We start from the raw sequence: 23,293 nt of genomic DNA on the forward strand, positions 1-23,293 counted from the left end.
AAACACAGATACAAATTTTAAGACCACAGACACAGCCTAATTAATTAAAAAAAAATCTTGTTCTTATGTTTTCTCTTCCAGTTTTAGTCTAGTCATGGACTTAAGGAGAAGGAAATGGCAACCCACTCTAGTATTCTTACCGGAAAATTCCATGGGCAGAGGAGCCTGGTGGACTACAGTCCATGGGGTTGCGAAGAGTTCGATATGACTGAACACACATGCATATGGATTTAAAGTAGGTGGACCCTGGGGTTAGGAGAAAGCCAAGTATAATTGCTTAACTGATCATGATAACTGGCCAGCACTAGAGCTTTTGAGGCTTCAGAGTGCTAGAAAGAAGTTCTGCAACAACTGGCCATTGGCTCCGGAGAAAAGGAGGCTACTATAGAGAAGAGGGCCTTTTCTGCTACGCTACACTAGCATGGTGAGCCGAAGATTCAGTGGGTAAAAGAAACGCCATTACTCTTGCTTCTGTGGAATACTGGGGAGAGTCAAATGGCCCTTTAATTACCAGTTTAGTCATCAATAATGGAAGATTTGCCAGGGAAGGATTAAATACTTTCTAGTTTGCAGGCTTTTTGCCTGGAAGTTTGCCCAAACCTGCAACCACATGCCTCAGTTTCTCCTACTGTCTTCCACAGCCCCATCCTTTCCTTGCCCTGAACAAATTCTTTTTCCCTCAGATTTCTAAAAATAAAATGAAACACTGTATATTTAGAGAGTTGACTTAATTAAATGTGTGATTCATTTAGGGTTAGGGTTAGGGTTTAGTGTTAGGGTTTCTAAAGGGGTACCCTTTAGAAAGTGTGCAAGTATTGTTTCATGCATAAGGTGCTTCTAATAATTTCTATAAGTACTCTGCTATTAGATCTTGGATAAGTATGTCTCATTGTAACATTTTTACAATGGAAAAACCAGATTCAGTTCATGATTTATAACTCACAACACTTTTTCTGAAACATTCTGTAATTTTTAGGATTAATACTACATACATGTATGTAGGGGCAGGAAGCTAAATAAATTGATAAAGTGTATCTGCAGAATAAAAATATTTATGCATTTACAAATTACAAAGCCTCAACTTAGTGTGTAGATTTATACACATGCTTTATAAGTCAGAATATGAGAGACAGTTGAATTAGTACATAAAGTTTTTATTTAAAGTTTTCCCCTTCCAAGCAAGCTTCATTTACACATTCTAATACTGTACAAAATTTACATTCTCTGTGACTTATTTATTTATTCATTCTTCACTTTCTAATAGTTTACGCCTTTCTGAAAGACAGAAAGCTTTACTTATAGTTCTCATAAATGCTTTTATTTATTTTGGCTAGAAATAAAAAATAAATGAAGAACAAGTCCAAGGAAAGCAAATACCCTTGTATAAACTGTGACTTTGGGAAGAGATGGGGACTGTTGACAATAAAAGGTTTTGAAGGAGACCTTGTATTCTTCATGACATCGGCTGGGAATTTTATCACAAAGTACTGTAACCTTTCTTTCTATGTATTCATATGCGATCAAGGAAAAAGAAATGAAAAGTTGATTCCACTGGATATATATATTTATATATATATATTTTTACAACGGATCCTTTGGATCTGAACATACAAATAAATACAAAAACAACAAGGATTGCACTTTACTGTAGAAATGGCATTGGATTCCAGTACACCCATCCATCTTGACATGCTCCACAGTGAAACACTGTCACCAGGGCAATTTTAATCGTTGGCTTCCCTATATGGTTATTTTTGAATGACATACTTGTTGAGGGATTTGAAAACATCTCTGGGTGATTCACAAAATATTTTAGGCTTTGATTTATTCCTAATTGTTGCTGTGGCAGCTCTGAAGAGCTTGAAGATCAAATCCACATTGCTGCTAGTTTTTCTGTATTGTAGGTCACACTGATACTGTCTCATCCTTTTCTGACCTTCTGCTCCTAAATTCCTCATGCTTCTCAAGACAGCTAGTGATGGCTCGCTTCGCTGAGCTCAGGCATCTCTGGTGACAACAAAGAAATGTAATGAGTTGAGGGGAAGGAGGGTTCATCAGGTGCTTTTCTAGAGCCACATCTAGGGTCTTTTCTAGAGCCAAAGGTGTGGAAGAGGGAGAGCTATTGTTTGAGGAGCTACAGGTTGCTCCTTAGGCTCTTTGTGACCCCAGGGACTGTAGCCCACCAGGCTCCTCTGTCCTTGGGATTCCCCAGGCAAGAATATTGGAGTGGGTTGCCATACCCTCCTCCAGGGGATCGCCCCAATCCAGGGATTGAACATTTGTCTCTTAAGTCTCCTGCATTGGCAGGCAAGTTCTTTACCACTAGCACCACCTGGGAGGCCCTGTTCACTACTTATATGCTACCCCAAGTTAGAAAGCCTGAGCCTCTATTAACTGAACAGTGCATTTTGTTTTAATTTTTTGGATAAAACTGAGGACACAGAATTTATGACTCTGGTTAGCCTGGAACTGACAGGGCAGAAAGAAGTTGCTACAAGACCCAATATCTTTTTCTTCTCTGTTCCCACGAGGTGCTGTGAGGGGCAGAAGGTATATAAAATGAAGTTCTATGAAACAAAAACAGTTCTCTTCAGTCTTATATGAGTTTCTATAACTGTGTTGCCTACAGAATCTGTGAAGCTGCCACAGGTTAGGAATATAGAATCAGTAGCCATTTCTGTAATGTAGTATGAGTGTTTTGGTGGGTCAAATTTGGAATCATTCATGAACACAATATCCCCAAAACTTCAACATAGATCACATGCAGGTAAACTACAATGCACAATACTGATCTCAGGTCTCTCGGGGGGGCACTCTTCTGTATTTTCTTTCTCCTGTTGAAAGTCGAGATCCATATGAGGGGATTTCATAAAGCTGGGACAAGTTAAAACCAGTTTGAAATGGAAGAGTCTGTCAGCACAGGAAGTTTGATGTGATCTGAGTTACAGACAGAGTTTCCGTTCAAGAACAGGTCTTTTCCTTTTGAAGCTTCTTGTAAATCATCAGACACTAAAGTGGGTTTCGGCAGATGTACCATTAGAATGCATTGTTCTGGCTACAATAGGGATGTCACTTGTCACTGCTTCCTAGAATGCGTCGTTCCGGGGTTTCCTGCTGTTATTTGTTGTAAGGTACGCAGGCGGGCAGGATAACTGTTGCACAGGCTGGCCCTGCCAGCGGTTCTGCCACATCTCCTTCGAGTTCTGTCCAGCTGCCTTTTTCTGGACAATAGCAAATTGTGGATGACTTGTAGGCTCCCTGGAATGGAGAGCAGAGAGCCTTAGGGAATGCTGTTCAGAGAAGTGCCATGGCAACCTTATTTATCACATCTACATTGGGAAGACAGTCTTGTCTCTCTGCTCTTGCTAAAAAATTCCAAATAAAAGCGGTGAATTTTAAATTATTGTATTCTAAGGGAGAATTTGAGGCCAGCAAGGTTTTGGGTGTATATGTGGCTGATAGTAAAAGTCAAGCAACAATAATGCCCCAGATGGTTTACAAATCCTTTATGATAACTTAGCCCACATTGGAAATTATCCTTCTTGTTTAAGTTTTAAAAAAGCAAAATGTATCTTAAATATTCTATGATAACTTACCCCAAGTTGGAAATTATCCCTTGTTTAAGTTTTAAAAAAGAAATAATTATCTTAAACATTCAAATAATTGAAATAAACTGGATTTTAGATTATCACCTCACTTTTCCATTTTTTATCTTACTACTATAGAGAATCAGAGACAGAGGGTTCAAAACCAGTTTAAAATAAACTGGACCGGGATGGGGAATACATGTAAATCCATGGCTAATTCATTTCAATGTATGACAAAAACCACTGCAATGATGTAAAGTAATTAGCCTCCAACTAATAAAAAATAAATGGAAAAAAAAAACTGGAAATGAAGGTTTGTCAACTTCTTCACATGTTGATCTATTTGTTTTCCAGGGGCCATGTGAGGAATAAAAAATGTCTTTGATATTGTTTCCTTTGTTAACCTCAGGGGCCAGTGCTTGTATATTTCCCTTTCTTAACCAAAGTAGCCTTGTTTTTTACCATAGGCAAGGAAAAAAAACCAAAATCCCAACCAACATAATCATCTTCTGGTTCCAAACATACACACTTTTGCAGCTAGCAATGTACACCAGCAAATAAGGACGTAGATTAATATCTAGTGATATATGTCAATACAGTTTACTTCCACAAGACTGTAACTTTTAAAGGCTCTTTAAAACTTTAAATAACAATCTTGTTGGATGCAAAATAAATGAGGTTAATTAATATTATTAAAACCCCAAATTAATCTTACAAAACCAACACATACATATAGGAAAATACAGTCATCATTTCAAAAGTTGCTGTGTAGACCTTTAGACTTATGTGTCTTCTGATATGTCATCTGAATTACATAGCCCCCCTCCTGTATGTTCTTGGTATTAATAAAATAAATAAATTAAAAAAATGTTTTTTAAAGCTGAACTCAGGTCCTTACCAATAACAGTCTATAGGAACTATGGAGACAGAAGACTATTTTTAAATGTCAACACAAGGAAATCATTAGCCAATACCAGAATGTTGGATATTCTATAAGATAACTGACTTTGCTGTTTCAACAAGTTAACGGTATGGGACAGAACGAGGGGCAGGCATAATTCTCCAGACTGTGGGGGATGTATGAGATACAGTAGCAAAATGTAAGTGAGGCCTTTTGAATCCTAATTTGAACATGTCAATTTGAAAAGCAGATTTTTTTTTCCAGATAAATGGGATAAACTTGAAAAAGGATAGGATATAAAGGAATTACTGTTGATTTTATTGGGTGTAATAATGATAGTGTGCTTATATAAACAAGTGATTTTTTTTTTACAAAGAAATACTGGAGCATTTAGGTTGAAATAATATGTCTAGAATTTGCTTCAAATTGCTTAAACCAAATATTTTTAGAAGGAGGAGAGATAAAGGAAGTATTGCAAAGCACTGATAGGTTGTCGAAATTGGATGGTACACTAATGAGGGCCCACTCAGCTCTCAGTTTTTGTGTATGTTTGGAAATTTTCGTGGTAAAGAGTGGGGCAAAGTGGAAAGCAACGGCAAATTACATAATCCTAAATAGAATTTGTGGATAACTGAACCATTATTTTCCATTTACTATGCTTTGCCTGTCAGAAACTTTTCAGACTCTCCTAAACAGATTCAACAGACATCTGTAAAAGCACTTCAGCTCGACTTTTAACTGGAAAGCATGAGGATGGGAGAGAAGCTGAGACCTACCGCATTTTGTGATACAATTGACCAGATGGCAAGCCAGCTCTACACCAACCACACTGATTCCATTTTACTGCTTAAAGTAATTTATTGTGTGCATATAAACGTGATACTCTTAAAAGGTATTTGTGTGCGTGGTAACACATTTGGAGGGAAATGAAAAGTAAGCACAGCAAAAAGGAGGACGAGAAGGTAAATGTAGACACGTACCATGCTCCAGCTGTAGCCTCCCACCAGGTAAATGCTGTCATCAAGCACTGCACAGCCAGGACCACTGCGACCCTCTAAAATGGGTGTCTGGAGAATATTCCACTGGTCGCCTTTTGGGTCATAGCATTCCACCAGCATTACATCGAGATGGGAGAAACCTAAGTGACATAGCAAAGTGGAATTAACAAAGAATAAACTCTCGGGGTTTCAATTTAAGGGTAGGGCTTCTTTTAAAATAAATGACCAGAGCCAAGAAACAGACAGCTATACCTTTGCAGATGTATGTATAAATTTAAGGGTGAAATAGGGAGATGTCAGAAAGACCTAACAAGCAAATGAATAAAAAATCCTCCCAAACCCCAACACTTGATGTTTTGGATTAATTTAAAGCAAAAATGCCTGCCTAGATGTCATTGGCAAAGGTTGATATACCTTGGAGTATCAGTAAAGATTTGCTTAAATCTTATTAAAAAGCTTTAGCAATACGTGAACTGTGAAATTCCAGATGTTCAAGCTGCTTTTAGAAAAGGCAGAGGAACCAGAAATCAAATTGCCAACATCCGCTGGATCATTGAAAAAGCAAGAGAGTTCCAGAAAAACGTCTATTTCTGCTTTATTGACTATGCCAAAGCCTTTGACTGTGTGGATCACAATAAACTGTGGAAAATTCTTCAAGAGGTGGGAATACCAGACCACTTGACCTGCATCTTGAGAAACCTGTATGCAGGTCAGGAAGCAACAGTTAGAACTGGACATGGAAAAACAGACTGGTGCCAAATAGGAAAAGGAGTACGTCAAGGCTGTATATTGTCACCCTGCTTATTTAACTTATATGCAGAGTACATCATGAGAAATGCTGGGCTGGAGGAAGCACAGACTGGAATCAAGATTGCCAGGAGAAATATCAATAACCTCAGATATGCAGATGACACCACCCTTATGGCAGAAAGGGAAGAACTAAAGAGCCTCTTGATGAAGGTGAAAGAGGAGAGTGAAAAAGTTGGCTTAAAGCTTAACATTCAGAAAACTAAGATCATGGCATCTGGTTCCATCACTTCATGGGAAATAGATGGGGAAACAGTGGAAACAGTGGCTGACTTTATTTTTCTGGGCTCCAAAATCACTGCAGATGGTGATTGCAGCCATGAAATTAAAAGACGCTTACTCCTTGGAAGGAAAGTTATAATCAACTTAGACGGCATATTGAAAAGCAGAGACATTACTTTGCCAACAAAGGTCCGTCTAGTCAAGGCTATGGTTTTTCCAGTGTTCATGTATGGATGTGAGAGTTGTACTATAAAGAAAACTGAGCACCAAAGAATTGATGCTTTTGAACTATGGTGTTAGAGAAGACTCTTAAGAGCCCCTTGGACTGCAAGGAGATCCACCCAGTCCATCCTAAAGGAAATCAGTCCTGAATATTCATTGGAAGGACTGATGCTGAAGATGAAACTCCAATACTTTGGCCACCTGATGCGAACAGCTGACTCATTTGAAAAGACCCTGATGCTGGGAAAGATTGAGGGCAGGAGAAAGGGACGACAGAGGATGAGATGGTTGGATAGCATCACCGACTCAATGGATGTGGGTTTGGGTGAACTCCAGGAGTTGGTGATGGACATGGAGGCCGGGTGTGCTGTGGTTCATGGGGTCGCAAAGAGTCAGACACAACCGAGTGACTGAAATGAACTGAACTGAACTGAAAAAGCTTTGAAATAGTAATAGCTAAAGCAAGCATTTTATAGACTGCTTATAATAATCTGGTTCTTTTCTAAGTGTTTTATATGAAGGAACTCATTTAATTCCCTCAACCACCCTATAGATATTTCTACATTATATTCATTTTATAGATGAGAAACTGAGGAACAGATGGAATTTTAACCTAAATAAGTCACACAGCCTGTAGCTAGGCTGAGATTTGAAACCAAACGAATAGGCTTCAAAAGACTCACTTTTACAGACAAAACTTAACTGCTTTTCTTAAGTGAATATTCAATTCTCTCAAAATCTTTTACTTTTTTTTTTAACAGTCTGATTATATAAACACCTGTGATGATGTGCTTTAACTATTATAAACTTGTAAATACTTAAAAATGACACTTATCCAATACTTATTACATTTAGGGGTAGATATGTATTACAAAATAACAGAAGAAATATCCATATCTAACCTGTGGTTTAAGATGGGTATATGATTGGAAAATAAATGCATGAACAAAGGTGAAATTGCTCAGTTATGTCCAACTCGTTGTGACCCTTTGGACTGTAGCCCACCAGGCTCCTCCATCCATGGGATTTTCCAGGCAAGAATACTGGAGTGGGTTGCCATTCCTATCTCCAGGGTATCTTTCTGGCCCGGGGATCAAACTCAGGTCTCCCGCATTGCAGGCAGACTCTTTACCATCTGAGCCACCAGAAAATCCCATATATGGGTATATGATTGGAAAATAAATGTATAGAATGGCCTTATGTGCCATGCCCAGATGGCCTGTATTTCATTTCATTCAGTTTCAAGGATCATGGAAGGTCAGAGCTGGAGGAGATTTTAGAGACCAACTTGACCAGCTTCTTCATTTACAGATTAGAAAACTGAAGCTCAAAGTGGTTCCACAATGTTCTCAGTATCACAGCTCTCTATGCTTTCCTGTAAAATTTAGTGCTACACGAATGCACACAAACTACAAAAAACTTGCTGCCATATACATAATAAGGAGGGAAAAGAGCCACATATGGTTCTAAGAATACAATGTTACTTATTAAATAAGCAAATGGAAAGAATTTGAGAATCATAGATGGTTTGATATTCAACTCTTCAAAGAATTCTAAATTTAGACATGAAATTCTGTTTTCTTTAAGAAAAATCACATTCATTTCTTTGTGCAGCTCTAAATTTAAAAAAAAAAGGTTCTTTATGATGATTACAAAAACAATTTTCTGGAAAAAATCCATTACTATATCTTGGTGATAAGGGATAATTTATTTTACTGAATTCATTGTTACAACCAATTGTTTGTGCTTTTCAGTTATTAATGCTCTTGTTTTTTATTTTCTGTAGACATAATTATTCATTTCTTTAATGTGTGTGGTAACTTCAAAATAATCCTATCTGCAGGAGAGCCAAAATAAGTGCTTGCCCAAGGGTACTGCTAATTTGCAAAGAGTAGATTTTATTTGGTCAACATGTTTTATACTTGGTTAACTATGATTATCTAACAAGAAACCCCCTTAGCAAGAAACATGAGATGCAAATGTTATTGTGATTTTAAAAAAAGAGGACCTTTCAAATGATTTCCTCCAATTGCATATAAGCGATCATTCATTACAGCCAAAGTGTGGATGGCGCGTTTTGTGTTCATATCTTGTTTTCGAGCCCAGACATCCATGACGGGGTCATAGCAATATAGCCACGGGACATACTCTCCATTGTGTACACCCCCTGTGAATTAAACATAGACACACAAGTCAAGAAGTGCCTCGGAACTGAACTTTGTAGCAGAAAGTGGAGGAATGACTTGCCTGAAATGTATATTTTCCCATTGTGCACTGCTCCTGCATGAGCTGCCAGAGGCTGTGGCAGAGAAGACACGTAACGCCATTCATTTGTTTCCAGGTTATAGCACTCCACGCTGGACAAGTAACCAGTTTCATTCCGTCCACCAATCACATATAAATGTTTGTCCAACCGGCATGCGTAGAAACTGGCTCTTCTACAATGAAAAAACAACAACAACAACAACAAAAAAACACCCCTCTGTAAATCACAAAGTAGCCCAATCAGTCAGGGAAAGCGGGGGCATCCTGCTTCAGGAAGGGGTGCTGTGGGTTCATTCACTCAGTCATGTCTGACTCTTTGCGACGCTCTGGACTGTAGCCCACCAGGCTCCTCTGTCCATAGGATTCTCCAGGTAAGAATACTGGAGTGGGTTGCCATGATGATCTCCAGGGGATCTCTCTGACTCAGGGATCGAACCCGCATCTCATGTGTCTCCTGCATTGCAGGCAGATTCATTACATGCTGAGCCATCAGGGAAACCCCAGAAAGGGGTACAGATCTTTGGACATTACACATATGACTCCTTGCTAAATCAGAGACCTTGAAAAGTAATCATCCATAATGCCCATCCTGGTTAACATTATTGACACTAAAATCACAGTAGAGGAGAAATTTACAACTCTTTGTTTCAGCTCTTTTTATCTTGCTTTTATACACTATTCAAGTGTTCACTAATGTTTGGGATATTTGGTACCTTGTAAAGATATCACAGCTCAGTAAGACAAAGTGAAAAATGAGGTAGATAATGTAACAATAATAAATTATCTTGACATTCACTTTCTTTATGGTCCTTCAAGGGTCATTGTTCCCAATTTATAAGAGAACTACATCATCAAAATTTTTCTTCAATTATCTTTTTTTTTTTTTCTTTTTTCCCCCAGTGTGACTGCAAGTATAGAAACTTTTCGGACTGAATATAGTGTTGAAAGTTTGCTCTTAGGAATTTCATCTGTGTAACTCTTGGTGATCTTACAAAGCCATAGGATATTTTTAAATCTCTTTTCAAGAAAGACTATTTATTAAATTACCCCACCTTCCTTCAAAGGCAAAAGACATGCAAGTTGTATTGAAAGGATTGGAGACAGGAAGGCCTTTCTGAGGGAGAATACAATCTAGGAGTGAGAGATTGAGGACCTGATATAGAGTTCTAGTAGAAGACATGGAAAGTGGTGATGCAAGATATATTAAAGGAAGATGTAAAGTTTAGCAACTAATAATAAATAAGAGCTGAGGGAGAAAAGAAGTTAGAAGAGTACTCAAAAAGTTGGAGTTAGAATGACAAGGTTGAAATCTTAAGCAAGACTTTAAAATTTAGCTTCTTTTTTTCTCATTGATGCTACTGGAATAAAATACTTCATAAGGAAAAACATGTGGGTCAATACTGGAAAAGAATAATTGTGAGGTGCCAAGATCTTCAGAGGTTTCCCAGGTGGCTCAGTGGTAAAGAATCTGCCTACCAATACAGGAGACTCAGGAGATGCAGGTTTGATCTCTGGGTCGGGAAGATCTCCTGGGGGAGGAAATGGCAACCTGCTCCAGTATTCTTGCCTGGGAAGTCTCATGAACAGAGGAGCCTGCAAGGTTATGCATGGGCTCCCAAAGAGTTGGACACCACTCAGCATGCATGCACAAGCCCCTCAGAGAACATAACTTATGTTTGATGAATTAATGGTCTTTATAAAATTCTATAAAAATTGATGCTCAGACTCTTGGGCAAAGTCAATAGCAAAATAAAGAGTCCTAGAGGTTTGAATCAGGTAAACCTATATTGTTTGAAGATTTTCCAAGCTGTGTTTATAAAGTGTCAAGACCTCTGAGAAGCAGTATATAGCATCTTGATGAACAGTTAGGACTCTGGAATCAGATTGCCTGGCCATATGACATATTGTAAAGTGCTTGTCATAGTGTCAACATATTGTTCACTCTCATGAACTGTCAGTTGACATTATCTGGATAAAAATTTTTTGAAAAGCAGCCATTGTCATTAAAAAAAAAAGACGGATAAGGACGAAAAAAATCTGCTCTGCAGAAAAAAAACTGTTTCTACTAATGTCAGGAGAATCAATACATCAAGAATAGAGCTTATGGAAACAACTCATCAACAAGACTCCACACCTGTATATGTGCTTGAAAAAGCTACAATGTGAAAGTCATGTTTGCTATTTATAAATGTGTCCTTAGGTTAATATGTCTGGACAGACTGTGGGAGTTAAGTGATTCTTCGAAGAATTAGATACTTGTCACTGCCTATACCTGCAGTTGAGCTGAATGGTACTTTGTATGTTAATAGTTGTTGTTCTGATAAATCATACAATTAAAGTGATGTATCATCTTGTATACTGAAAAAAAAAAAAAGCAGCCATTGTGATGTTTGCATATGAATTCTCCTAATGGCATTTTCAGTGATGACTAAATTTTTTAATTTTTAAACACAATTTAGTACCATATACATGCACGCTTAGTCGTTCATGTCCAACTCTTTGCCACCCTATGAACTGTAGCCTGCCAGGCTTCTCTGTTTTCTGGCAAGAATACTGAAGTGGGTTGCCATTGCCTTCTCCAGGGGAACTTCTAACTCAGGGATCAAATTCACATCTCCTGTGTCCCCTGCATTGCAGGAGGATTCTTTACCACTGAGCCACCGGGGAAGCCCATATACATATGGCATATGTTATAGATGGTGATGTATTCAGCTTTTTTCCAGTTTTATTGAGGTATAATTGACAAAAGTAAAATAAACATCAAGGGTACAGTGTGATGATTTGGTACATGCATACACTGTAAAATGACTTTCACAATCAAATTAATTAACACTTCATCAGCTCACATATTAACCTCTATTTTTGTTTAGTGAGAACACTTAAGATCTACTCTCTTACCAAATTTCAAGTAAACAATAAGTATTATTAACTATAGTTATCATGCTATAATTAGATCCTCAAAACTTACTCATCTTGCAATTGAAAGTTTGCATGCTTTCATCAGTCTCTCCCTATTTCCCTCACCCTTATCCCCTGGCAGCCACCATTTTAACCTCTATTTCTTTAAGTTTGACTTTTAAAATATGATTCCACATATAAGTGATATACAGTATTTGTCTTTCTCAGTCTGGCTTATTGCACTTAGTGTAATCACCTTCAGTCTCATCTATGTTTGTCATGTAAATGGCAGAATTTCCTTCTTTTCTGTGGCTGAATAATATTCCAGTATGTGTGTGTGTGTGTGTGTGTGTGTGTGTGTAGGTTTCCCAGGTAGCACAATGGTAAAGAATCTGCCTGCCAATGCAGGAGATGCAAGAAATATGGGTTTGATCCCTAGGTTGGGAAGATCCCCTGAAGGAGGAAATGGCAACCCACTTCGGTATTCTTGCCAGGAAAATTCCATGGACAGAGGAGCTTGGAGGGCTATAGTCCATGGGGTCTCAAAGAATTGGTCATGACTGAGCAATGAGCACATAACTGCATATTTATATATACACCACATTTTCTTTATTTATCTGTCAACAGTTTGTTTCCACATCTTGGCATTTGTGAGTAATGCTGCCATGACCACGGTAGTGCAGACATCTCTTTAAGATCTTGGTTTTGGCTCCTTTGGATACACTGTATATGCAAAAATGGGATTGCTGGAATATAAAGTTCAGTGTTTCTGGATAGTCCTGGACTTGTTAGCATCATTGTTTATTTCAGAGTAGTATTTTGGCTCTTTTTTCCCCTATATTTTCTTGATGGTTTTGACAGAAATATGTGCTGTAGAAAACTCAGAAAGATGATGAAGAGAACTATAATGGAAAAAGAGAGAATGTTATGAAGGAGCATGAACAGGTGAGACAGATTTCACTAAATAAAATTTGCTGCTAACCTGGGCCCATGTCTTCTGAGGGGTATGTGAAGCTCTGAAATTGTAAAAAAATCTTTTAAATAAAGTTATATATATATATATATATATATACATATATATATATATACACACACACACACACACACACACACACATATAGTGAATATGCACACACACACATATAATGCTGTTGTTTAGTTGTAAGTCATGTCTGACTCTTTGTGACCCCATGGACTATATGTAGCCCACCAGTCTCTTCTGTCCATGGGATTTCACAGGCAACCACACTGGAGTGGGTTGCCATTTCCCTTTCCAATAAATTATAAATATGTGTATATGTGTGTTGTGAATGTGCATTTTTTGGAGGCATATGTTTGGAGAAAAAGATTTTGAGGAGAATTTTTAATCAGATTATTAAGGGAATTGAAAACCTAAAATTTTGAAATTTCTTGGTATAAGGACATAAAAACTCATCTAAACATAAAATTAGGTTGAAAAACAATAGCAAAATTAAGTGCATATAGGTAGACCCTAGTTCTTTCCATTTCTCTAGCCACATTTCAATTGCTCTCTTATTGAATATGATGGGTCAAGGTTGCTTTACTAGTGCTTTTACCTTCTCAAGTTAAAATATTTCATGGAAAACACTGACATGTCTATGAAAATTTGTATGAAAGTAACAGATATTTCTTTGCATCATTGACACAGGGTAGGTCAATATCCCTCTTCTATATGATTCTATTACAAGTTTTGGAGCCTCTGAAATAATTAAGTTACTAATTTTACTAATAAACCAACTTTAGTGGGCCAATTCCATAATTTGGACCATGTTAGTTGTAATATACTATATTCTAAGTTCTTTTGTGTATTATATGTAGTATATTCTGGTCTAGAAGAGAAAAAATGCTAGTCATAAGAAGCACAAGACTCTCTATTAAATTAAGTTTAGGTAGTGGAGAATCAGAGAAAGATCTTCTGGCAGTGTGAACTCCTTTTATCTTGTCTACAGTTTAATTTTCTCCCTCTTTCTGATCTTGCTCCTTCCTTCCTCTCTTCACCCGAGGGAACTGTCAGAACTGTCTTTCTATCCCCGACATTCCTAATGTGATGTTCCATGTGTACTCCTAGCTTTATCCACACAGTGTCACTGTTAGGTTCTGAATGGGGGGAAAAAATATCAGTAGGTTTCACTTCCTGATGAAAAGTGCATTTTTATGCAGAAATTTTAATAGCGAAGGTTCTGAGTCTCTGACTTACTCCCTTGCATGCCCAAAGTGAGAATTCATGAAGAGTATCATAGAAGCACTGGATAGTTAATGGTCTGTCAGCTACTGTGAACATTTGCTTGAGGCTAAAATTTTACCATACCGGGTCTCTCCTGGGAATGCTTCCTGCCCCTCCTCCCCACATGAAGAGCACACCTGATTAGGCTATTTTATTTGGGGGCAAAAGGAAGCTTATTGAAGATTTTTTAATGGAATGACACTATCTGTATTTCAAGTTGTTTTTCTCTCCCTCCTCCACCCCTCCAACTCCTGTCCCAACCACAGAGATGGTATTCAATGAATTGAGATAAGTTTCAAATGACTGCCGATGCCCTCTACAAATGCACTTGGAACCTGTGTATAGTACAGATTTTTACAAGCCCTTTCTGAAGCTTAAGGTGGTCAGTTCATATCCTCAAGAGTCATACTGAGAAGGCTTCCCTGATGGCTCACTGGGTAAAGAATCCATTTGCAGGAGATGTGGGTTTCATCCCTCAGTCGGGGAGGTCCCCTGGAAGAGGCTCTGGCAACCCGCTCCAGTATTTTTATCTGAGAATCCCATGGACAGAGGAGCCTGGCAGGCTTTAGTCCATGGGTTCTCAAGAGTCCCACATGACTGAGCCACTAACACTTTCACTATCTCTGTTTCAACTTTTGACTTTTACCATCAGGTTAAAAATAACAGATTTTGCCAAGCAGAATATTGCTTCTCATTGTTTCTTGTAAGGCTGCTAGAAACAAAATATTTAAATTTGGGAACTTCTTTGGTGTACATGTTTCTTGCTTTTCACTTACTCTGTGAAACTTAAGTTTTGTTACTGGTGCTTCCCAAGTGGTTTTCCTCCCTCCCTCCCTCTATCCTTCCTTCCCTCCCCGCCCTCTCTCTTTTCTTTTTCTTTTTTGTTTCCTAGACTAGCTGGCAGGTAATATTTCCACAAGAATAACACCTAAAATGTCTACTTTTTTTGAAAACAAAATTGAATTCATCGAAGCATTTTTATTGATCCAATCGTTCATTTTTGCCCTCTTCTTACTGAAGAATCAAATCCTAAATCTGAGACCAAAACAACTCTTGAGCTTTACATTCATCTTGGTACTTCTGTCTAACCCCTTCTGTCAGCAACGTCATAGGCAGCAAGCATACAATTCATGAGTTGACCTTTGGCTGAGTAAGCCTGGAGATCATGTGCCCATTTCCTTGAAGAACTGGGAGGGTGTTCTGCACTTGCATTATACTCGTTCGGAAGCTCTGATTAGGCAAGATATCCAAGGAATTTGCCCAGCCAGCTCTGTAAGAGTGGGTGACCCTAGGGGTGACTTTCAATGTGTTTCTATTATTCTTAATCGGTTTGGTAACTTCTCAGCATAGTAATAACTTCTCAGCAGTTTGTCAGCAGCTGAGGGGATGAGGGGGATTCCCAGGCGGCTCAGCAGTAAAGAACCTGCCTGCAAGGTAGGAGATACAGGATCAGCTCACAGGTTCAACCCCTGGGTCGGGAAGATTTCCTGGAGAGCTTGGCAGCGCACTTCAGTATTCTTGCCAGGAAAATCTCATGGACAGAGGAGCCTGGCGGGCTACAATCCATGGGGCCACAAAGAGCCGGACAGGACTCAAAGGACCAAGCACATGAGCACAAGGGAAGGAGGACAGTGGGGAACGTCCGGTGAGTCTGATTCATGATCTATACCATGCAGAACTAACTCAATTAAATATCGCAAGAAATCTCTTTTCTAATCTGAAGAGTATCTCATATATATATATATATATATATTTTCCTTCTTTGTTTAATCACCAATTAAACCACACTGGTAGCTAACTGTACTTGCTCGGGTGAATGGGAAGCTTGGCAATGACAGAAGAATTTCATTTTAAGTTATGGATTGCTGCCCAGGTCAACCAACCCATAGGAGATATGATGCTAGAAGATTGACTGGGCATTTGTGAGATCTGCCTTTTCCCATTCAGCTCTGGAAGGAGCTCTTTATTTGGTCTATCGAGTTGATTGTTCGAAATCTAAAAAAAAACTTCTTTTACTAGGGACCTGACATGATATACCATAATGACTTGGAAAGAAACGTTAAACAGTCCATCCTGTCAACGGTGGCTGCCGGGCGCCGACAGACCATGGCAGGTCTTTTCATCAGGTCAATGAGCTGCTAAAAATTGTCTAAGTAGGACCCTGCCCTGATAGGCTATAGTGCCTCCGAGGAAGTCATTATAGAATATCAAGTAAACAATACACATTTAAAAAAATTACTAATTAGGTTTTGCAGCAATACTTCTCATCCTTAGGGGCTCTACAGTGAGATAATTGACCGCGACGTGAGTTATGCCTCCCAAACCCAAGGCGTGAAGGTTAATTATTGTGGTGAACAGCCCCCAGCAAAGGAGACCATGGTGATGAGATGCTGACATCTCAAACATGTTTTGATGTATATTTAATTTTTTTTTAAATAAAACTTTTGGAATAGTTTGGATCAAAGGGTAAAGTGATACAGCTAACAATAACAGCAACCAGAAAATAACCCCAAAAGGGGAGAAATAACGTATGTTGGAGAAAGACCTGAGGAAGCTTTTATATATACACGTATACACAACAGGGGGATTGAGAAATTCATCAAGATATTAACTGAGCCAGAATAATTCCTTGAGGTACCTTCGAATTATACATTCCTCTCTGTGGTCCTTAGACTATATTGTGCCTTGAAAATGACTAAAATGTCATTTTCAGTGTATAACATTTAGTCCCTTGAAAGAGAGTTTCAATATCCTTATATGGAAAGGGACATTAGATACTACATTTATAGCAGAGATTCTTACTCTCTTTTGGCAGTAACGTACCTTTTTGAGTGAATGGCATGATCTGAAAATTTTTTTACTTGGAATTCATGATTAAGGACTTAACTTGATCTCAGTGTAATCTGTGGTGCTGGAGAAGACTCCTGAGAGTCCCTTGGACTGCAAGGAGATCAAGCCAGTCCATCCTAAAGGGAATCAGTCCTGATTTCATTGGAAGCACTGATGCTGAAGCTGAAACTCCAATACTTTGTCCACCTGATGCAAACAGCTGACTCACTGAAAAAGACTCTGATTCTAGGAAAGACTGAAGGCAAAAGGAGAAGCGGGTGGCAGAGGATGAGATGGTTAGACAGCATCATCGACTCAGTGGGCATGAATTTGAGAAAATTCAAAGATAGTGGAGATAGTGAAAGACAGAAGAACCAGGTGTGCTCCAGTCCACAGGGTTGCAAAGAGTTGAACGTGACTTAGTGACAGAACAGCAGTGAAATCTGATTGAATGTTTATAAAAGGAGATGTTAAGGTCATGAAGGAATAAGAACAAAAATTATTTCTTAGTTCAATTGAGAAGAGAAAATAGGTTGCAGCTTATTGTTACTATTATATCAGAGAATTTGCTCATGAGGATGTTGAGATATTATTTGAGAAGAACCAAGTGTTCAAGATTTAGTATGTGAATTTGCATGTATATATTAAGACATGGCCTCCTGCCTAAGTAATAGTCAGGAGAACTGAATGTGTAAAAACACAGTTGCCTTATTGTCCTTTGATGTTAGAAAATTTTGGTGCGATAAACACTACGTACATTACAAATCAGAGGACACCTTGGAAAAATGACTTTTTATTAGATAGCAAATCACCTATTTTTAAACATCTGATAGGGAGATGCTTGAGGAAGTAAACATAAGGAATTTGAGGTAGTGAGACTTGGAAACTTTAATAGTGAAATATCTGCATCTAAATACATACATTGTGAGAATGGTGTTCTATATTTCAGTGATAAGATTTGAATAAATTACAACTGAGAAGAGTGGAATAGCCATGAGATTGTAGCTCAGCTTGTCAAAAAAACTAGTACAACATGGAAAAGGAAGACAAGCCATGGATGGGCATTATACTAAGTAGAATAAGTCAGACAAAGATAAATACCATATGATATCACATATGTGTGGAATCCAAAAAATGCAACAGACTAGTAAATATAACAAAAAAAGCAGCAGACTCACAGATATAGAGAACACACTAGCGGTTACCAATTGGCAGAGGGAAGTGGGGAGGGGCAAAATAGGGATAGAGTATTAAGAATTACAAATTATTAAGTATAAAATAAGTTACAAAGATCTATTATACAACACAGGGAACATAGCCAATATTTTAAAACTACAAATGGAGCGTAACCTTTAAAAATTGTGACTTTTTATATTGTACACTTATATAATATTACACAACAACTATACTTCAATAAAAAAGTAAACTTTAATGTGAAAAAAAACCAAGGAAGACAAGTTATATAAATGCTTTCTTCCTACATTGAAACAAATACTTGACCTATTATTTTTCTCCATCGAGTTAATGAGGCAGTTAATCAAAGTTGGCCAGGCCAGGTTTTGTATTTTGCCTCCAGGGTCATTCATTGGCTTTGTTTAGCATACCTTATCATGGAAAATCATTCAGTATCCTTCCTTCAGGTAAAGTAGCCACAAATGTTTCAGACACAAGAGATAAACACTTACCGTTCTTGCATGGGTGGAAGTTGTATCCAGCTATTAAATCGGGGGTCATATCGGCTGACAAAATTTGTACTGTGTTTTCCTGTAAAGATATATTTGAGACACTTAAAACTTAGATTCCTTTGTTGTTTTGCACATTGAATAGTGTTTTATAAGATGCCCCTGTTCTCTGGTTTAACAAACAGATGAGAGCAGAGGGACTATCTAACATGGTATGAGAATGAGGAGTCAGAACAAAAATCTATGTGCCACTTTAAATATTTTTCTCCTTTTCTTCTTTTCTCCTCTACTTTTTTTTTGGGGGGGGGATGAGTTAGAATAAAAATAGTGAAGTGAAAGCAGTAATAAACATAAGTCAACCATAATAATAAAAGCAGATATGTTTATCAAACTAGTTTTATCCCAAAGTTAGGGTAAAATTTCTGTGTTTCTGTATTTACGTTTTAAAAACATGAAGTTATTATCTAATCATAATCAGTTCCAGAGACTACCTTGAGTGATATCTCTGGTTAAAGTCTTTTTGATTTTTTTAAGTGATTCAAGAATTCTAGCAGTGGTAGAGACCACTCTGTCTCCATGGAAATGATAGCAATCACTATAATAAGGGTTTGCATACGAAATCAGTTGTAGCTTATGTCTATCAAGTAAGTTCTGCTTTTGCATTTGGGGAGCGCAGAGTTGCTGTAGCAGGTACATTTGCTGAAATGTGAAACATGAGTTCTCAGAGCTGGTTATTTAATAACCAGGTTATTTCCTCTACTGAGCCTAAGAAGCATAGTAATGTCTCCAATGTGTCAAAATGAACCTTATTGTACATACAGATTGATACCAAAGCAAGAAATACAAGCAAAAGAGTGTGTTACAGTTTCTTTGTACCATTTGAGATGATAATCATCTAAAACACCTGAGGTCTTAACTCTAAAAGTCTGTTTTTTGTTAATATATGTGGAACTAATCATTGAAATAAAGGTACTAAAATTCACTGCAGGAGTAAACAGGTAGGAGTGTGTGTGTGCGTGTGTGTGTGCGTGTGTGTGTGTGTATCTGCACTCACACAGGCATGTATATACCACACAATTATTAATTGCACAGATATACACTGAGCACCCAGTATGTGTCTTATGCATTCTAGGTCCTGGGACCATATTGGTAAACAAAAAAGACAAAGTTCCAGTCCTTACAAGGAAATAAATACAAACTTGTAAACTTGTAAATTCATCAAGTGAAGATGAATGTTATAAAGAAAAATGAAGCGGGGATTGATAAAGGGAAACACAGTTTCAGTACTAGGGGCACTTGTTCACAGATACATTCTGAAAGTCATGCAAGTATCTGCAGAATTAGAGTCTCAGACAGTAGGGAAGGTGAGCGCAACCTCTCCCTGGGCTGGCCATGGGTTTGAAACCAGCAAGACTGCTGGGGCTGCTTGGACAGAAGTGCTGCTTGAAAGGGAGTCCGAAGGATATGAAGGTCTGCCCACAGTGTGCCTTGTGGACTGACACTGATTTTGATTTTCTGCTAAGAACATTAGGAAGTCACTGGAAGGTTTTGAGCCAATGAGGAACACAGCCTCACTTCTCTCTTACCGTCACCACTCTGGCTGCTGTGTAACAGACAGACTATAGAAGGGCTGCTCTGGAAGTGGGGGACCTGTCAGGATGCCATCACAACAGTCAAGGCAAGAGCTGGCTTGAATGAAGGTGGAGGCAAGATATGGCCATGTTTGGGATCTACTGTTTGGGCACAGTCAATACAATTTACTGATAGACTGAGCATTGGTGTAAGAAAAAGTGAATAATTAAAGATGACTGCCAGAATTTTAGCCATCATAACTGGTCAGAGGGGCTTCTCTGGTGGCTCAGTGGTAAAGAATCTGCCTGCCGATGCAGGAGATGTGGGTTCTATCACTGACCTGGGACTATCCCTTGGGGAAGGAAATGGTAACCAACGCCAGTACTCTTGCCTGGGAAATCCCATGGACAGAAGAGCCTGGGGGGCTGTAGCCCATGGGTTTGCAAAAGAGCTGGACGTGACTTAGCAACTAAAACATCAACAATAACAACAACAACTGGTTGGAAGGTCATGCAGTTTGCTGAGGTGGGGAAGATCAGGCAGGAATAGTTGAGGGTTAGGGAGAGAAGCCATGAATTTTGTTTTGGACTTAATCTGCAGAATCCTATGGGATCTCAAAGTGAAAGTGGCTCATAGGCTACTGTCTAAATGAGAATGAGTAATTGTTTAAAAGCATAGAACAGGATGAAAATCTTTAGTGAGTGGGTATGGAAATGGAAGCTAAAGAGTCCTGGAAATGAGCTCTGGGGGAGAAGAAGAAAAATCAGCAAAGGAAAGGAACTGTCAGAAGTAGGAAGGAAAGTGGGGTGGGAGTTTGGAAGCCACATCAGATAGAGGAGTGAGCAATGGACAACTGACCACAGGATTTGGAAACATGCGGTGACCAGGACAAACCTTGTTTACACAGCAGACAGGAGGGGGAAAGCCTGAGTGGGGATTCCTCAGCAGAGACTAAGATGTAAGAAAGCAGAGGAAAGAGGATAGGCAAAGCTTTTAGGGCTTTTGGCATAAAAAGATGATGAAGATTATAGCTGGAAGATGCAGCATTAAGAGAAATTTTCATTTGGTTGTTGGTTATGTTTTTAAATTCAGAAGTACTCCAAAGTCCTTGAGAAGGCAAAAGGGAATGAGGAATAGACTTTAGGTTGAGCAGAAATAATAATAAAGGGATTGCAGCTGCTGTGCTGTGCTAAGTCGTGTCCGACTCTTTGCAACTTCATGGTTACCAAGCTCCTCTGTCCATGGTGTTATCCAAGCAAGAATACTGGAGTGGGTTGCCCTTTCCTTCTCCAGGGGATCTTCCCAATCCAGGGATCGAACCCAGGTCTCCCACATTGCAGGCTGATTCTTTACCGTCTGAGCCACAGGGGAAGCCCAATAAGAGGGACGTATTTATCTAAAATATATGGGTAGCAGGACTTCTCTTGTGGTCTGATGGTTAAGACTCGCCTTCCAGTGCAGGGGGTGGGGGGTCAATCCCTGGTCAGGGAGCTGGGACCCCACATGACTCAAGGACAAAGAACCAAAACATAAAACAGAAGTAGTATTGTAACAAATCCAATAAAGCCTTTTGAGATAGTTCACCAACACAAAGGACATGGGTTTGGGTGGATTCCGGGAGTTGGTAATGGACAGGGAGACCTGGTGTGCTGTGGTTCATGGGGTCGCAAAGAGTCGGACATGACTGAGCGATTGAAATGAACTGAACTGAACTGACATCCAAATATCTTAAAAAAAAAAATCCGGGTAGCAATGGACTTGGTAGTAGCAAGATGAAGATTTTACTGTTTGATTGCTTCTTGTTCTCATTGGACTATGGAGCAAGACTATCAGCTGAGAGTGAGGAGGGAGTTTTTGGAGAAAGAAGTATCCGAGGAAAGAGAAGGTATGAAATAATTAACTCAGAGGGTGGAAGAGCGTATTGACCAGGGAAATTTAGTAGTGTTGGCTAGTAGCCAGCATGGCTGTATGATTTTCTATGTCTCCATTTAGTTGCTCAAGGGGAGAAGAGAGATGGAAAGAGTTGGGTTGAACCAGGGCCAGGGCTTTACCAGGCAAGAATAATAGGAGAGATGGACACAAGGGCTGCAGGTTTGTGCACTAATGTGACTATCAGGATGGGCATACAAGCTCAGTGAGGAGGGAAGTAAGGGCATGAGGAGTTTCCCTGGTGGCTCAAGATGGTAAAGAATCTGCCTGCAATGCTGGAGACCTGGGTTCGATCCCTAGGTCAGGAAGATCCCCTGGAGAAGGGAATGGCTACCCACTCCAGTATTCTTGCTTGGAGAATTCCATGGACAGAGGAACCTGGCGGGCTACAGTCCATGGGGTCGCAAAGAGTTGGACATGACTGAAGTGATTTAGCAGGAGTGGGCATGAAGGGATGATTGGCAATGAAAAAGTAGTAGACGAGAGTGAAGGAGGAGGCATTTCCATGATAATAGTGGGGAGCTGCTACATACAAGGGCAGCAGGAAGTAAAATCTGAAGACACCCTTTAAAGTGGTGAGTTTAAAGCATGCAAGAGTGAATAAAGAAGTAGAAAAGCTAGCTGCCTCCAATACTATGAAGTATAGGGGCAAAGGTAGGGAACAGAACACAGTCCCCATTGGAGAGAGTGGCTGGGACAACAGTCCTCTCAGAGAATAGTCAGACTTTGATTAGAAAAGAAGTTGAAGGGACATTTAGAGGAGAGTTTAAGGATTATAGGGATATTGTTCATGTGCAATCATGAGTTCCAAGGATTGCATGGGAGGGTTTGGATCGCCTGGTTGGGTGGTAAATCAAGTTTTACTTGGGAATTACAAAAAGAGTTGGGGATTACAGAAAGAGCTGAGTGCCAGAAGTAAGTATGACCCCAAAGACTTGGATTTCACAAAGGGAGGCTCCAACTCAAGGAAGGATTATGTCTGGAGTTGGTTTATAATCAAGTTTTTGTAGAATTTACAATCATTTCCCTGTAGAAAATGTCATTCTTGATAGTCATGTTCTAAGATTAATTCCCCAATATATCCAAAGATGAATGTTTTTAAGAGGAATGTAGAATACACCCACCATGAATAAGAA

The 23,293-nt window shown here is 39.0% G+C and overlaps 1 protein-coding gene across 1 annotated transcript in view; it reads right to left on the reverse strand.

Annotated features, from left to right (window-relative positions):
- Positions 1 to 1,138: 1,138 nt before the first annotated feature.
- Positions 1,139 to 23,293, reverse strand: part of KLHL14 (kelch like family member 14) — a 109,339-nt gene continuing 87,184 nt past the window's right edge. The window contains exons 5-9 of the mRNA XM_070452796.1: positions 18,660 to 18,738; positions 8,985 to 9,175; positions 8,746 to 8,904; positions 5,469 to 5,626; positions 1,139 to 3,258 (exon numbers count right to left, since the gene is read on the reverse strand). Coding sequence (XP_070308897.1) covers positions 3,118 to 3,258; positions 5,469 to 5,626; positions 8,746 to 8,904; positions 8,985 to 9,175; positions 18,660 to 18,738 — 728 coding nt within the window. The 3' untranslated portion in view covers positions 1,139 to 3,117. The remainder of the gene's footprint in view (positions 3,259 to 5,468; positions 5,627 to 8,745; positions 8,905 to 8,984; positions 9,176 to 18,659; positions 18,739 to 23,293) is intronic.

Source organism: Odocoileus virginianus, chromosome 22 (genome assembly GCF_023699985.2).
Source record: "Odocoileus virginianus isolate 20LAN1187 ecotype Illinois chromosome 22, Ovbor_1.2, whole genome shotgun sequence".
In the NCBI taxonomy this organism is placed as follows: domain Eukaryota; kingdom Metazoa; phylum Chordata; class Mammalia; order Artiodactyla; family Cervidae; genus Odocoileus; species Odocoileus virginianus.